The 17,001-nt window shown below is 45.2% G+C and overlaps 1 protein-coding gene across 1 annotated transcript in view; it reads right to left on the reverse strand.

The window, feature by feature from the left end:
- Positions 1–995: 995 nt before the first annotated feature.
- The window catches only part of LOC115459097 (laminin subunit alpha-2-like), a gene marked incomplete at its 5' end in the record, with an annotated part of 82,354 nt that continues 66,348 nt past the window's right edge, over positions 996–17,001 (reverse strand). Inside the window, 4 exons of the mRNA XM_030188964.1 lie at positions 996–1,889; positions 4,884–5,106; positions 7,675–7,805; positions 10,744–10,897. Of these exons, the coding sequence (XP_030044824.1) occupies positions 1,732–1,889; positions 4,884–5,106; positions 7,675–7,805; positions 10,744–10,897 (666 nt within the window). The remainder of the gene's footprint in view (positions 1,890–4,883; positions 5,107–7,674; positions 7,806–10,743; positions 10,898–17,001) is intronic.

Below are 17,001 nucleotides of genomic sequence, written 5' to 3' on the forward strand. Positions count from 1 at the left end.
TGAGAGGGAAGGGAGGCTGGAGGTGAGTCTGCCTGCTGCTTTCAGTGCCGCTTTGCCGCTGCGACTTGAGGTAAAATAAAAGATTACAATGCAGGGTGGCATGAACGGAAAGTTAGGGAGCTGAGGGCGGCCGGGTGAGCCGGCCCTGAGAAAAAAAGGTGCCGGTATGTTGTACTGCCGCAAAAAAAGCACTGGGTATGGGGCAAGTTCCCGCCCCCTTTTTTTTTTCTCTCTAGGGGTCTGATTGGATAGTAGGCCTGACTGGGAGAAGGGGAGGCACTTACTAATTCAGTTCTAGGTTGAAGGATGGGAGAGGGATGATGGAGGGGGATTGTTAGTTGCAAGGAACAAATAGAACATTGAAATGTTAGTTCTTTAATCGGTTGGTGTCTGCATTGGGTTTAGTTAAAAATAAAGTTGCAAAACAAAAATATCACTATCTTTGAAGTTTATGATTCCTAATTGTGCGTGTCTCAGCTTTTGTTAAACCATACAGTGCAATGATTATTTGAGCTCAGGTGGCTCCCATTTGGATATTAGAAATGCTTTCCATTTTGAGGCGAGGTGCTATGTGTCACCCTACCTCATGGGTCCAATCGTCAGTTGACTAAAGAGAACACCTATTTATGATTCTGCAGATGGTATATTCCAATTCACATTTGCCAGATTAAATTCTCCCAACAGCAGCATATCCCCTTTCATTGTACTTTGTGTCTGTTTTAGTGCAATCCTATGTATCTCCTAGATTAGATCTCCGGTCAGCTCTTCTGTCCATGCAGGAGATCTATAGATCATTCCAGTGCGGAAGGAAATGCCACCCCCAAGATACTCCATACTGCCACAGTGCCTTCTGCCCTTCTGGTTCAAAAGAGACTTCCTCTGCGGGATTTTTATGAGACCCTTTAATGCAGGAGTTTTAGGTGGCTGTGCTTTTCAGGACATTCACACACACAAAAAAAGTATCAGACATATTTGAATGCATTTGGGCCACAAATTGGATTCATTTTCACATTTGTTATTATTCTGAACACCAGACCTGTTTGCAGTTGCACAATACAATCAGATTCCGGCTCAAGTTCTCCTTCGGGCTTCAAAAGTGTTTTGAAATAGAGCTCGAAACCTTACCTTACCTTACATGAACTGTAAATATGAAGAACCACTTTAACTTTAAATACTCGTCAGACTGCACATGAGATCGTTCAGCTTTAATATTTTTATAACAGCGGCATACAAACTGGTTATAAACACTTTTGACCCATAATGAACATGCAAGCGAGTCACTTGAAAGTGTTGGCGTTCCCATTAAACTATTTTGAACAGGCAGTATAAAAAATGTCATTATAGCTGAGCAAAATAAATGTTCTGTTCCAATTTACCAATTCAGTATACAGTCACTTAAAATTCAATAAACACTGATGGAAGTTACCACAGCACTCTCAACATAGCTAATAATACAGACAAATTTAGTTTCACACTAAGAGAAAGAAATGGAGGGCATTAGAAAGGGCCAGTTTGTTATTTACTGGATGGGAAATGTATTTTTTCCTTTTCCACTTAAACATAATTTTATGAACTATGTTAAACACTGTAGTGGTTTTTTTTTTGAGTGTTCCTCTGAATTTACCATACTATAATGCATTTCAATATACATATATATTTACATATATGGCATATAAAATATATTTGCTTTGTTTTCTATCATTAAATAGTCAAGCCATCACTATATTAGGTTTAATTTGCAGGGCATGTTAAAGGTTGGACTCCTTTTAGCTCCAAGGCTTTGCTGAAGTTGATTTCCTGAGGCTTGCCCGTGCCTTTAGTAAGCTTCAAATCTCGAATGCATCCTCTAAATCGAGTATTACTGGTCAGTGCAAATTGCGTCATGCCCTCTGGAAAAAAACAAAGAAAAAGTGTTAGGAAGATATTGAAAGACCTTTCCTTCCCTCTAGGATTTCCAGTAGCCATGTATACTTATAGTCCTGTCTTTCAGCATCAAGAATGGAAGATGGCAAAACATTTTCTTACATTTCATAAAAACTTTTATCCATTTGGCTTTGCTTAGGTTTCAGATAACCTAAGGCCTCCTGACTTTCAGCCTACTGACCACTGCGGTCTGATTTCAGCCTCGATATTCAGGGCCAGCAACTATCTGGGTACCTGTACCCACACTGAATATCAGAGCTCTGGATGCCTTCCAGAAGATAACCAGGTAGGTGCAATATTCAGCCTAAAACCCAGTTAACTAACCAGGTAGTGGGCTGAATATCACTTTTTTTTTTGTTCTTGTAGCAAATCCACCTCGCGACCCTTTTCTGGAGCAGCCCCCCTTCCCCCTCTAGAAGAGCACTGCCCAAGAGCTTCCTACCTCCTGATAACGCCTCCCAAGTCTACCTGAGGGGTTCCCTGGTTGTCTAGAATCACATATTATCGAAACAAGATGGGCGGCCATCTTTCGTTTCAATAATATGGTCGGGGACGGCCAAATCTCAAGATTTGGGCCGCCCTTAGAGATGGCCGTGATTGTTTTTTCGCCGATAATGGTAACTAAGGATGGCCATCTCAAACCCGGCCAAAGCCATTTGGTCATGGGAGGATCCAGCATTTGTAGTGCACTGGTCCCCCTCACATGCCAGGACACCAACCGGGCACCCTAGGGGGCACTGCAGTGGACTTCACAAATTGCTCCCAGGTGCATAGTTCCCTTATCTTGGGTGCTGAGCCCCCCAAAACCCACTCCCCACAACTGTACAACACTACCATAGCCCTTAAAGGATAACGGGGGAGGGCACCTAGATGTGGGTAAAGTGGGTTTTGGGTGGGTTTTGGAGGGCTCCCATTTACCACCTCAAGTGTAACAGGTAGAGGGGATGGGCCTGGGTCCGCCTGCCTGAAGTGCACTGCATTACCCACTAAAAACTGCTCCAGGGACCTGCATAGTGCTGTGATGGAGCTGGGAATGACATTTGAGGCTGGCAAAAAAATGTTTTTAAACTTTTTTGGGGGGTGGGAGGGGGTTGGTGACCACTGGGGGAGTAAGGGGAGGTCATTCCCGATTCCCTCTGGTGGTCATCTGGTCAGTTCAGGCACCTTTTCAAGGCTTGGTCATGAACAAAAAGGGACCAAGTAAAGTTGGCCAAATGCTCATCAGGGCCGCCCCTCTTTTTTCCATTATTGGCTGAGGACGGTCATCTGCTAACCACTCCGCCGTCCCGCCTTCGGTACACTACCGACACGCCCCCTTGAACTTTGGCCGTCCCTGCGACAGAAAGCAGTTGAGGCCAGCCAAAATATTTTTCTATGCTGTTCGCATGCAGTGCGTACAAATGACAAGGGGGCAGGTAGGGAGCGGGATTTGGGCATTCCCAAAACTTGGAAGTTTTTCTACCACATAATGGAACAAAGCAAAAACGCCTAGAGCCAAAAGTTTATATATTTTGGTCACAAAAAGGTGCTCTAAATGACCACTGGAGAGATTAAAGCATGACCCCCCCCCCCCCCCCCACTTACTCCCCCAGTAGTCACTGACCCTCTCCAAAAGATGTGAAAGAAACAGTTCATACCAGCCTCTATGACAGCATCAGAAGTTATGGCCAGTCCTATTAGAGCAGCAAGCAGGTCTCTGGAATAGCCTAGTGGTCGGTGAATGCACTGTAGAGCAGGGGCGTATCTGCTATGGGACCACAGGGGCCTGGCCCCTGTAGATTTGCCCCTGGACCCCCCTACCAATGACCCTCTCAACCCCCCTCCTCCCGCCGTCACTCCGCCGTCGCGCCTCACCTCCCTTTGCTGGCGGGGAACCCCAACCCCCGCCAGCCGGTCTCCTTCCTTCCTTCCTTCCTTAGTTTGGGTTTGGTTTATGACGTCCTGCACGCACGTACAACGTGCAGGATGTCAGACTCACAGAAACAGAACTTGTTTCTGTGAGTCTGACGTCCTGCACGTTGTACGTGCGTGCAGGATGTCAGAGACCAAACCCAAACGAAGGAAGGAAGGAAGGAGACTTCGGCTGGCAGGGGTTGGGGTCCCCCGCCAGCAAAGGGAGGTGAGGCGCGATGGCTGAGTGACGGCGGGAGGGGGGGGTTCAAAGTATTTGGAGCCAGGTGGTGGTGTCGTCGTCGTCGTCATCTTCGGTGAGGGGGGGGGGGGTTAAAGTAGTTGGAGGTGGTAATGGTGTCGTCGTCTTCAGCGGGGGGGGGGGGGGGAGGCTAAAATGTGCCCCCTCACCTCGGCTCTGGCCCCCCCCCATACCGTTGAAGTTCAGATACGCCCCTGCTGTAGAGAAGGGAACCCAGTCCCATATCCCACTCTAACTGTTACACTTGTGGTGGAAAGTGTGAGCCATCCAAAACCTACTGTACCCCATAAAGGCTATTGTAGTGGTGTACAGTTGGGTACAATAGGTTTTTGGTGGGTTTTGGAGGGCAATATAAGGGGATAATGGTGAGATGTGTAACTAGGGTGCCCCACTGCTCTGCTGGGATGTCTGTGTGGCTAGTCTATTAAGAATACTGGCCCCCCCAGACGTCCCAATGACTCATTTTTGTGCATTTTCCCCTTGGACACTTTTTTTTTTTTCTTAAAGTGGTCCAAAAAGAGATGCACTGAGCACAAAAACATCTAGCAAATGGCTATTTTCAAAACAAATAGACGGGTGCTTTTCTGGTTCGAAAATGTTCACCACGATTTAGACGTCATATCGGAAATTCCCTTCCACATTACCTGTGAATATATTGAAACCTCATACTTGTTTTGACTGTTTTTCTTGGCTGGACTATAAGTTCATAGAATGAGGACTGCCTCTTATATGTATCTGTATAGACCTGCATATGTCTAGGAGCAGTGCAGCTATGGTCTTGCCTGAGCAGTAGCCTCTGGATACATACCAGGATATCCTCCAATAAAGACTGGATCATTGGTGTCTGCTGAGGTAGAAAAAGTATTTGAACTGCTGCCTTCAACTTTCTTTCCATCCACTGTCAGTTCCAAGCGGCTTTTAATCTTCTGTGCTGCAACCTCATGCCACTGTCCGTCACACAAGCTGCCAGGGACATCTGGTTCATAGATGGCTGAAAACCTGCCTACTCCATTATCTGCATGGAACAAAAGCTGTAAAAAAATGCAGTAAATAGATTAATGTAGGTTTGCTTCATATAAATATTCCAGATTGCCAAGCAAAACTGACATTTTCCTCTTAGTTTTATCACAGCTCGGTTTGATTGTATAGCACAGATCAATATATCTTCTGGTACTTTTTGTCACAAAATAACATTTGTTCTTATTCCTGGTAGGGTTGCCAGTTATTAGTTTTCAGTGGGCTTGGCTGACTTGCTTAAGGGAGGTTCTTAGCTGTCAGACCCTTAAAATTAGGAATGTGAGCCAACAACTTGCCAGCAGGTTCACAAGTGTGTCATGGGGGTTGAGGATCAAAGTTTTCTTGTATCCAGCAGTCAGCGGCAGCAAGTAGCAAGCAGAGAGCAATGATTTATACAGCTTGCTCGCTGTGCCAACCCCGGGGCCTTCTCTTTGACGTAACTTCCTGCTTCTGCATAGCGGAAGACATCAGAGAGAAGGCTCCAGGGTTGACGCGAGCAGGTTGTATGAATTGCTGCTTGCTGCCGCCGACCACTAGAGACAAAAATACATTTGCAAAGGTACACCAGAAAGGGGAGGTGGTCAAGAGACACAAGTGGAGATGCCTGGTTGCCTGCTGGAGAGGGGACATGAGGGAGAGATACTGGATTATTTCTGAGCGGGGTGGGGAGAGAAGGGTCAGGGAGGAAGAAAAGGTAAATGCTAGACTGTTTGTGTGGGTGGGGGAAAGAAAAGGTAAATGTTGGATTATTTGTGAGGGTGGGTGGGGGAAATAGAAGATAAATGCTGGATTATTTTGAGGGTGGAAGGGAAGAGAAGATAAATGTTGGGCTCTTTGTGAGGGTGGGGGGAACGACAAGAGAAGTTAAATCCCGGATTATTTGTGTGTGTGTGTGTATGGGGGGGGGGGGGAGGTAAGATGCTGGACCACATATGGGGTTGTGGCTGAGGAGGGCAGGTGAAGGTAAAATGCTGGACCATGTGCCTTGACAATTTTAGCGCTGTATAATTGTGCTGTCAGATGAAAAAGGTTGAAAATCTCTGCAGTAGACACTCTTCCAACTGACCACCAGCGCGGAAAGAAATAAATTGAAAAAGTACGGTTCTTACCTGATGGTATATAATGTGGACTAGAGTGGGAATCTGCATGAACGAGAATTGTGAGAGCTTTTTAAGCTTAATGCTTTGGTATTGGTCCGGGTCAGTGACGTCGCGGGAGAGTCACTTCATTTGTGTGGCTGCAAGATACTCTATCCAGGGAGAACTCGCGGAGCTGACAGCCGCGTGGATCCTCCCTGCACCCCCTTGCAGCGTGCACCCGGGGTGGACCATCCCCACCGCCCTGACCTTGGTACGCCACTACTGTGCTCAAAACAACAATGCGCAGTACCCATGCAGTTGGAAGGTGGTAGTTATCCTTTATTTTTTAATAGGGAGGTAGATGGGGGAAGAGGATTCCCTTGCCTCCTGTATCTAGTTTTGTCTAACGCCTGCTCCGAGCTGGCACTGGGTTTTGTGCAGTAAGGGCGCCCTTCTTTGGGGTGCTGTTTTCTGAGCATCAGATGGAATATGAAATAATCTCTTTTGACTACATTTGCATGCTCTTGTTTCCCACGGTAAGGGCCTTCTGAGCATTATATACTGGCAAACGTGGGTGCTAGTCCAGCGCTAATGGCCTCTAGTTCCCGCATTTGCTTCTGAGCATCAGGCTGTTATTGCCTTCTCTTTAGGAGGTGATAAGCGCATTTGTGTTGTCTGCAGCAGTGCAGTGCACAGTAATTACAGTGCCCATCCCCCACCTATTTCTTGTTCCATTCCACAATTTGCCAGGTTAGTGCATGAATTAAGGGTACTGTCATGCTAATGCAGTAACAGTTATTCAGTTATGTGCTAACAGCGTACATGAATTCATGCAGGAATTCTAAAAAAAAAATCTGTTCTAACCGAATCTGCTTCGCTGTATGGTTAAGGGCTGAATATTGCCACTATCTGTAAAGCCGCTGGTGGTCAGTGGATAGTGGCACTGTGTATACATAAAATATTTAAACACCACATCCAGCATTTAAAAATAAAATGCTGAGCATGCTTTAAATATTGACCCAAGAGTCATATAGTACATTTTGATGATAAATAGCCCAGTGTCGTTCCATGCAGTTTACCAGCCATTTAACCTGCACACTCTGCTTCTAACACTTTTTTCTGTCATCAACAATCTTTCATATCCCGCTTAACCCCTTATACAATGTTATCACCTAATTCTCCTGATATTTGGTTGCTAATTTGCTAATCTTTCACCTTCCAGGTATCACTGGAATGAACTCGGTTCCATAACCTGCTCAGATTATACAACGCCTCCCTTCTCGTCTTCAGAAAATGTCACATACTAACATCCACTTCTCCTCACTACGGTCCTTTTTCATTTTGCTCATTACAAGTGAGTTGAGTTCAGTCAATCTTACATCCTCTGGGACTTTCCCTTTCTTGACCAAATACTGTTATTTCTCATTGAAAAAACCCCCATCTCACTCCTCCTTTCGCTGATTTTATTTCTGCCTGTTGTGAGGGTGCTGCTTCTTTACTCACTTTCTCGTCCACCAGCTCAATGCCCATGCCCGCCATCCTCTGGCCGCTGACTCCCAATAAAACTCCATGAGGTTGAGTTGTGCGGAATGCAAACTTCACTAGTATATCCATTCCAACTCTGAAATTGTCAACTGCAAGGAGAAAAATAGACACCGAGTGGAAACTGAACAATGCTCGAAAGTAGTACAATAAGCAACACATTTATATGTGTGTGTGTGGGGGGGGGGGGGGGGGGGGGAGTGAAGGGGGTTAGTTTTATAACAGGAAGCCTGTGTGAAAAGTCTGATTTATTTATAAACCGGTCAATATCTAGCCAGCAGTGGTGAGCGATTTTCTAAAAGCTCATCGCCACCCGCACTGAATATCCAGGTGAGCAGCAATGCCTGCAAGTTATGAGAGTAGAGGCAATACACAGCAAACCGAGCAAAGTTAGCACTGCTATTTATGTAAATTCTAAGGCCCAGATCTGAAAAGGAGGCGTGGAATGGGCGGGTCATGAGTGTTTCTCAAATCAATGTGCGTGGTTATAGAATACACCTGGTTCATGCCTAAATTAGGTGCTGGGATTTAAACCAAGTTTTAATTGGCGTAACTGCCCATGACTAGATTTAGTCGTGTGGACAGGCGCTCTGCGTATCCTATAAACCGAGTGGCAATTTAGGCCTATTTTATAAAGTACAACTAAATACACCTCAGTGTACTTTATAGAATACGCTGAGGTATATTTTTTTCTGTGTGGATTTTTCAGGCACCTAGGTTATATAGAATTGTTTTTTATGGGGGAAATTTTACAAAGATTTTTTTTGTATGTAAAAGGGAAATAGGACTTGATATACTGCCTTTCTGAGGTCTTTGCAACTACATTCAAAGTGGTTTACATATATTCAGGTACTTATTTTGTACCAGGGGCAATGGAGGGTTAGGTGACTTGCCCAGAGTCACAAGGAGCTGCAGTGGGAATTGAACTCAGTTCCCCAGGATCAAAGTCCACTAATTCCAAGGACAGGACGAGCATAATCTTATGCATGGAAAGGCAGAACTGTAATTACACCAGGCTCTTAAACACCAATACACTACCTCGTAAGAAAAAACAAAACAAAAAGGGCTGCAAATGCTACACACTAGCAGGATACTGCACCTTGATCACACATGAAAAACACATGACACAACAGGTATGAAGGCAAAATACTGAATTGGAAAGTTACCTCAAGAAGTCAGACTCAGCATGCAGCAATACTAGAAAAATTGAAACTTACATGCAAAATATCACAGATGCACATTTCCAAAAGCTGACATATTCCAATTAATACATTCTGAATAAAATACTTTTGTCTACCTTTGTTGTCTGATCATTTGTTTTTTCTATTCGCTTTGGTCCCAGTGTCTTCTGTTTTATGCAGTGTCTTCTTTCCATTTGATATTTTTTCTCTCACCATGTCCACCATCCTCCTCCTGTGTCCTTATGTGTCCTGTCTACCATCTGTAGCCCTGTCCCTATCCTTTCTCCAGTTTCAGCATCTGCCTTCAAAGTGTTCCAATCCAGCCCTTAAATTCAGCAATTTCCCCTCCATCCATATCCAGCATTTCTCCTCACTCCCCTCCTTCCATGTGCATCTACTTTCCTCCCCTCCCCTACATCCATGTCCAGCATTTCTCCTCTATCCCTTTCCCTCCATCCATGTGCATCTCCTTCCTTTGTCTTTCCTTCCCTCCATTTGTGCCCAACATTTCTCCTCTCTCCCCTGCCCTCCATATCCAGCAATTCCCCTCTCTCCCTGAGCCCTGCCCTCCCATGCTCCTCTGTCCTCTGCCCCCTCCATTCATCCCTATCCAGCAATTCCCCTCTCTCCTTGAGCCCTGCCCTCCCATCCATGCTCCTCTGTCCCCTGCCCCCTCCATTCATCCCTATCCAGCAATTCCCCTCTCTCCCTGAGCCCTGCCCTCCCATCCATGCTCCTCTCTGTCCCCTGCCCCCTCCATTCATCATCCCTATCCAGCAATTCCCCTCTCTCCCTGAGCCCTGCCCTCCTCCCATCCATGCTCCTCTCTGTCCCCTGCCCCCTCCATTCATCATCCCTATATCCAGCAATTCCCCTCTCTCCCTGAGCCCTGCCCTCTCCCATCCATGCTCCTCTCCCCTGCCCCCTCCATTCATCCCCATCCAGCAATCCCCCTCTCTCCCTGAGCACTGCCATCCATGTCCAGGTCCTCTCTCCCTTGCCCTCCCGCTCCCATGTTCAACTGCCTGCCCGCCCTGGCGCCCTCTTCTCCCCCCAACCAACAAGGATCCTTTTTCTTTTAAATTTACCCTCCGTCGCCGACTCGCTGGAATCTGACTGGACAGCACAGCAGGCAGCGTCGCTGAAAGCGCTCCTCCCCTCCCAAGTGCCCCCGATGTCTCTAGCAGAACGCAGAAGCTTCCTGATTCGTTCATTCTCAGTGTCCCGGGCAGAATAGCGTGTCGTCGGATCGCCGCCGGCCCTGGGAAGAGGCTGACTAAGGCGCGCCGTGCGGGGCCCCCCTAAGCGTGGGGCCCTATGCAGCAGCCTTGGCCTAAGACCGGCCCTGGTTGGAAGCGCCCAAAATTGGCTTTCGATTATACCGATTTGGGCGCCCATGAGAGAAAGGTGCCCATCTCCCGATTTGGGTCAAAATATGGGCGTCTTTCTCTTTCAAAAATAAGCCTGTTTGGTGCCTTTGTAAAATAGGTATAAAATAGCTGCTTTTCTGGACTTTCCACATAGATGCCCTGTTATAAAATTACCCCTAGGACAGCAATGTTCAAAGAATTGTTAACCATAAAATATGTGTGTGTAACAAATGAGACATTCCTAGGTGCAAGGCTGGGGAAGCATACTTCCATAGACACTTTTGGATTTTCATATGCATATGTGTTAGGCTTCCCAGATAAAGTACCTGCATGACTAGAAGGTCCCTAGGTAATTGTTGAAAGGGAAATGTTTTCCTTAGCTGATGTAAAGGCTATGAGTAGAAAAGTACCTGCAGACTTTACAAATACATTCTTTGTTACTCTCATTTGGGATTGTTTCAAAAGAAGCTGGAAAATACCTGCTTTGGCAAACCCTGTCCCATCAAAATAAGTTCCTTTCTGTGCGTTGGCAAAACAGGAGCCGACATTGAAGCTGGAAGTAGGGTTATCCAGGTCAACAGGAGACTCTGTCATTTTAAAATTCCTTACGCAGCCATCTATGCTGTGAAGAACCTGGTCACAAAAAAAAATCCAATGTTTACAGTTTAATGAAATAATGGAAAATTACTTTTTCCATTTCAGTGAGATGCTGGTGGGGAGCAACTGGCTTCAGTTAAGCGGTTTATTTACAAAGCTGTGATAACACAAAAATTTGTGAAATCTGTGTTGAATGTGAATTAATTGGCAAATAATGTATGAAAAAGATCACTAGTGTGTCTGAGTTGCTATTAACATGAATACGTGTGAAAAGGAAGAAATGTGATGCAACATATGAAATCGACCTCATTTCATACTACCCCAAGCAAAAATAACACTAGCTATTGAACACAATTCTCTGTAGTGTTGATTTCACATGAAAATGGCAGGTGTACTAAAATGTTTATGACTGCCAACCTTGGGCTTCTTTTACAAAGCCGAACTACCGATTCTCGATGCGGCAAATGAGAGGAAGCCCATTCAATTCCTATGGGCTTCATCTCATTTGCCAGGTGGGAATCGCTAGCGTGGCTTTATAAAAGAAGCCCTTTTGTGCCTTTTTTCTGGGGATACAGTACAGAAACACTCTTATCAGTATTGACTTCCTAAGTTAAAGAACAATTAGGCACTGGGAAACAAGCAATATTACTTCAATTCGACATATCTGCGGCATTTGATCATTCCCTGCTGTTGGAGCATTTAAGCGGAATTGGCATTTCTGGAAAAGTTTTTGCATGGTTTCAGGATTTTTACAGTAATTGTAGGTACTTTGTATGTCTAAATAAATCATTTTCTGAATTTTGGTCCCTGGGGTGTGGAGTTCCACAAGGATCCCCACTTTATCCCATTCTTTTCAATTTTTTCTTGGCTACACTAGGAAAGATTGAATTCATTTCTTATGCAGACAATATATTAATATTGTTATCAATTTCCATTGATTGTCCAGATTATAGGGTCCTTTTACAAAGGCAAGTTCAAAAATGGCTTGTGGTAGTGTAGGTGCGGGTTTTAGGCGCACGCCAATCCATTTTTTAGCGCGCCCGTAAAAAAGGCCCTTTTTTTGTCGAAAATGGACGTGTGGCAAGATGAAAATTGCCACGTGTCCATTTTGGGTCTGAGACCTTACCGCCAGCCATTGACCTAGCAGTAAAGACTCACGCGGTAACCGGGTGGTAATGACCTACGCGTGCCAAATGCCACTTGGCGCATATCCATTATGCGCACCTGAAAATAAAAAATATTTTTCAGATGCGCGTATCAGATGTGCGCAAAAAATGAAATTACTGCAAGAGCCATGCAGTAGTTGGACGGTAACTTCATTTTGGCGTGCGTTGGGTGTGCGTAGACACTTACGCGACTTAGTAAAAGGGACCCTTTGTTAGTCGGATTTCTTTAGGCATGAATAGGATTAAAAAATGGGCATTAGACAATAGAATGATAATTAAATTCCAGTAGAACAAAGGTGTTATGGTTTAAAAGCTCAGTATTTCTGTCCCTTCTACAATTATTTTATCAAAGGACCAAATTTTACCAGTTGAGTTGGAATCAAGGGTTCTTGATGTGATATTAGATTCATCTCTGTATTATAACTCTCAAATAAATCATTTATGTCAGAAAACTTTCATTAAGCTGGGACAATTGCGTTTATTGAGATTTTACTTTAATCAAAACCCATTTGCTCTATTAGTTCAAATGTTGGTTTTACCACACCTAGATTATTGTAATAGTCTTTATTTTGGCTTATGTTCTAAATTATTGTCGCATGAACTCGTTCCTCAGTTTTCTTTTTTCCGCACTGAGGTGCGGTAGAGTTTTTCTGCGCTCTTCTCAGGCCTGGGAAAGAGTCTTCGAAAGCTTTTTGGCTCTTTGCCTTATTTTTATTTTTTTATCAATTCTACAGTAAAAAAAAAAGTTCCTGTAGTTTCCTTTACTTTTGTCCACCTTTTAAAGTTTCCTTTGTATTCGACACAGCTGGCTTAGGCCGCGCGGTCGGGTTGTTCCCTTATTTTTGTTCCCTTTTTTCTTTTCAAAGGCACAATCGTGTCTTTTGATTTTGCCGACGCCGTTTTTCCTTCCATGTCATCAAAGACATCCAGCGGCTTCAAACGTTGTACTTGGTGCAACCGGACCATCTCAGGTACCGATACTCACACCTGGTGTATCCAGTGCCTTTGGCCCGACCATAGCCCAGCCGCTTGTAGTCTATTGAGCTTATTTTTGAAAGAGATCACCGGCGATCTTCCGATACAAATTGGGAGATCACCGGCAATCTCCTGATCCCGGCCAAATTGGTATTATCGAAAGCCAATTTTGGCCGGCTCCAACTGCTTTTTCGTCGCGGCGCCGGCCAACCTTCAAGGGGGCGTGTTGGTAGGGTAGCGAAGGCGGGATGGGGCGGGGTGGGGTGGGGCGGGGCGGAGGCGTGGTTACGAGATGGCCAGCTTCAGCTTATAATGGAAAAAAAATGGCCGGCTCGAACGAGCATTTCGTCGGCTGGACTTGAGCCCCAGTTGACCAGACGACCACCGAAGGGAAGTGGGGATCACCTCCCCTTACTCCCCCAGTGGTCACCAACCCCCTCCCACCCAAAAAAAAAAAACAGTTTTGTGCCAGCCTGTATGCCAGCCTGAAATGTCTTACCCAGCTCCCTGACAGCAATATGCAGGTCCCTGGAACAGTATTTAGTGGGTGCAGTGCACTTCAGGCAGGTGGACCCAGGCCCATCCCCCCCTACCTATTACACTTGTGGTGATAACTATTGAGCCCTCCAAAACCCCCCAAAACCCACTGTACCCACATGTAGGTGCCCCCCTTCACCCCTTAGGGCTATGGTAGTGGTGTACAGTTGTGGGGAGTGGGTTTGGGGGGGAGATTGGGGGGCTCAGCACACAAGGTATGGGAGCTGTACTCCTGGCACCTATTTTTTTTTAAATATTTAGAAGTGCCCCCTAGGGTGCCCGGTTGGTGTCCTGGCATGTCAGGGGGACCAGTGCACAGGAAATGCTGGCTCCTCCCATGACCAAATGCCTTGCATTTCGCCGGGTTTGAGATGGCTGGTCCCGATTTCCATTTTGGCTGGAAAACGAAGCCGGCAATCTCATGTAAACCTGGTGATCCTGCTCTTAACCCAGCGAGCGATTTGGCCGGCGCCAAGTGTATTTCAAAAATATGCTTGACTCCACCCCTTGCAGAGCTGGCCCCGAAGATGGCCAGCCATCGATTTGGCCAGCGCTGTTCGATTATGCCTCTCCATGTCTTCGTATGAAGAAACGGACCCAAGCGTCTCGAGAAGCCCAACGAGAAAAGCTTTTTGGGGCTCGGTCCAGTCCTTCGACGTTGACTTCAGTACCGAGATCGACAGCGTCGACATCAACTTCGAAGGAAGCATCGACGTTGGGAGCAGAGGTAATGGCTGCTGAAAGACCTATTCGCACTGGGAGCAGTGAGGCATCGAATGGGTCTCCACCTGCCTTGAGGCCTCCTGCTATGCAGGCCCCCCGGGACCGACTTTTGTCGGACCTGGCCCCTAGGAGGCGTGAGGATTCCACGTCCTCCTCATCGGTACCGAGGAGTCTTGATGATGTGCGTCGAGCGAAGGCATTTCCTTCACTTATGCCCAAGCTGGGTTGTCTCTAGAGAGCTTTGTCATGGCTCACAATGTCAGAGCCATGGCTGCGTCAGTGGCTCACTTAAAGTCAGCCTTCATTGAAGAGATTTGCAAGGCTGCAACATGGTCATCAGTCCACACATTCACATCTCACTACTGCCTTCAGCAGAATACCTGACACGACAGTCGGTTTGGGCAGTCAGTGCTGCAGAATCTGTTCGGGGTTTAGAATCCAACTCCACCCCCTAGACCCATTTTTCTTCTGTTCGAGGCTGCACTCTCAGTTAGTTGTTTATGGTTTTAGGTCAATCTATGTTATGTCCTCGCCGTTGCGAGGCCCAATTGACCAATGTTCGTTGTTTTTGAGTGAGCGTGGTTGCTAGGGATATCCCTTCTGTAACAACAAGCAGCCTACTTGTCCTCGGAGAAAGCGAAGATACTTACCTGTAGCAGGTATTCTCCGAGGACAGCAGGCTGATTGTTCTCACAAACCCGCCCACCTCCCCTTTTGAGTTTATTTTAATGCTTTTTGATTTAACTGAGGAACACGTTCACGTGACAGGCGGGAAATCGGTCTGCGCATGCGCGGTGTGCGCTGCACCGCGCCAGAAGACTCTGGCAAAACATTTTTTATATTTTACTTGCAAAATGCCTATTCCTGGCCGACACGGACGTCGACCCACATGTGAGAACAATCAGCCTGCTGTCCTCGGAGAATACCTGCTACAGGTAAGTATCTTCGCTATAACGCCTACCTCGCAGGCAAATTGAGCGGTTTACATTACAACTCATACAGACTACTTCAGTGAGGCTGATTTTCAAACTTAGTAAATTTAGCAGTGGTACTTCTTACACTGCTAAACTTCATTGGCTTCCAATTTACAAACAAATTTTATTTAAAATATCTTGTTTGGGGTTTTTTTTTTCAAAATATTGAATGGTAGCACTTCTGAATTATTGGTAAATATAGTTTCCATCACTCTCCCAAGATTGTCATGTCGATTCAGCAAACAGATGATATTTCACCCTCCTTCTTTTCGCAATATGCGTTTTTACCAAGTTGTTAATTCAGTTTTTCAGTTATGGGTGTTTATTTCTGGAATTCTTTTCCTTTATATATTAGAACTGAATCAAGCTAATTAGCATTCCAGAATAAGGTCAGAACCTTTCTGTTTGAGCGACTTTAAGATGTAATCATGGTTTAAATATAGGTTAAATGATTGTTTTTTAAATTAATGCTATGTACTGAATAATGATTTGTATTACTTTTTAATTACTGTACACCGCTATGAACCCTTTTCAGGGAAATTAGTGGTTTATAAGTACTGTACTGATATTGGTATCCCACATTTTCCGGCATAGCAGTAGGCTCAATGTGGCTTACAGGTTCCGGAGAGGAGAGAACCAACTCCGGGAATATATACAGAGTTGAATATAGAGTAAAAGTAGGTGCAAGGAAGCTGATAAGGTTCCAGAAAAGAGAATACAACTTTGGGACAAATATATAGTATAGCATATAAAGAAAAGTAATCCAATGAGGCTTATAAGGTTAATGTTGAAATGTCACACCTGTGTCTATGCACCTGAAAACCTACAGGCAAAAATGTCTTTTGGGGCTAATATTGCTCATAACTGTAAGGCACTTTAGAGCACCTGCATGTTTTGGTGTCTTTGAAGATTTGTGTAGCAGAAATGATCCTGAAAAGGCAAGCCCAGGGAACAAAATCACTACTGGGACAATGTGATTTTCCCAAGACTGCAGATATTTTAGACTGTTGACTTTGCACCAGTTCTCAAAGAGAAGGATATGGTAACAGCACTTAGCGTATCTGGATTTAAAAAAGGTTTGGATAAGTTCCTGGAGGAAAAGTCTATAGTCTGTTATTGAGATAGACATGGGGACTCTGTTGTCCCTGGGACTGGTAGCATGAATTCCTGGTATTCTGCCAGGTACTTGTGACCTGGATTGGCCACTGCTGGAAGCAGAATACTGGGCTAGATCTGACATAATATGGCTATTTGGAAGTATGTTTATGTTCTTAACATATCATCGTACTTCCCCTCTAAAATCTGTCTAGAAGCAAAGTGCCCACAGAGATTTGCACTTGCTTTTGATGTGGGTGCTTCCCCCCTGAAAAATGAATGTAGTTTTGAAAATGCAAAACTACACACCTATTGCAGGTCCACTTTTTCAGAATTTCCCTTTGAAAACCAGCTAGCAGGCACCAGGGTACAAAGAACCTGTGGTCCTGCAAGCTGCCATCTCTCACCCAAAATTGCCATCCCTATAACGTAAACTTGTCTTATGTACCAAATCCCTTCTAAATGCTGCCTTGATTAAATGAATTTGAATGGAACATTAAAATATCTTTCCACTTTCCATCACGAAGGGGGTCTTTTACTAAAGCTTAGCTCGCGTTATCTGCAGATAACTTGAGTTAAGCTTTAGTAAAAGACCCTCTAAATGTCCTTCTCAGAAGTTTTCAGATGAGGGATGCTCACTAGATTGATGTGGCAACAAAGGGAAGGAGAG

Source organism: Microcaecilia unicolor, unplaced genomic scaffold, assembly GCF_901765095.1.
Source record: "Microcaecilia unicolor unplaced genomic scaffold, aMicUni1.1, whole genome shotgun sequence".
In the NCBI taxonomy this organism is placed as follows: domain Eukaryota; kingdom Metazoa; phylum Chordata; class Amphibia; order Gymnophiona; family Siphonopidae; genus Microcaecilia; species Microcaecilia unicolor.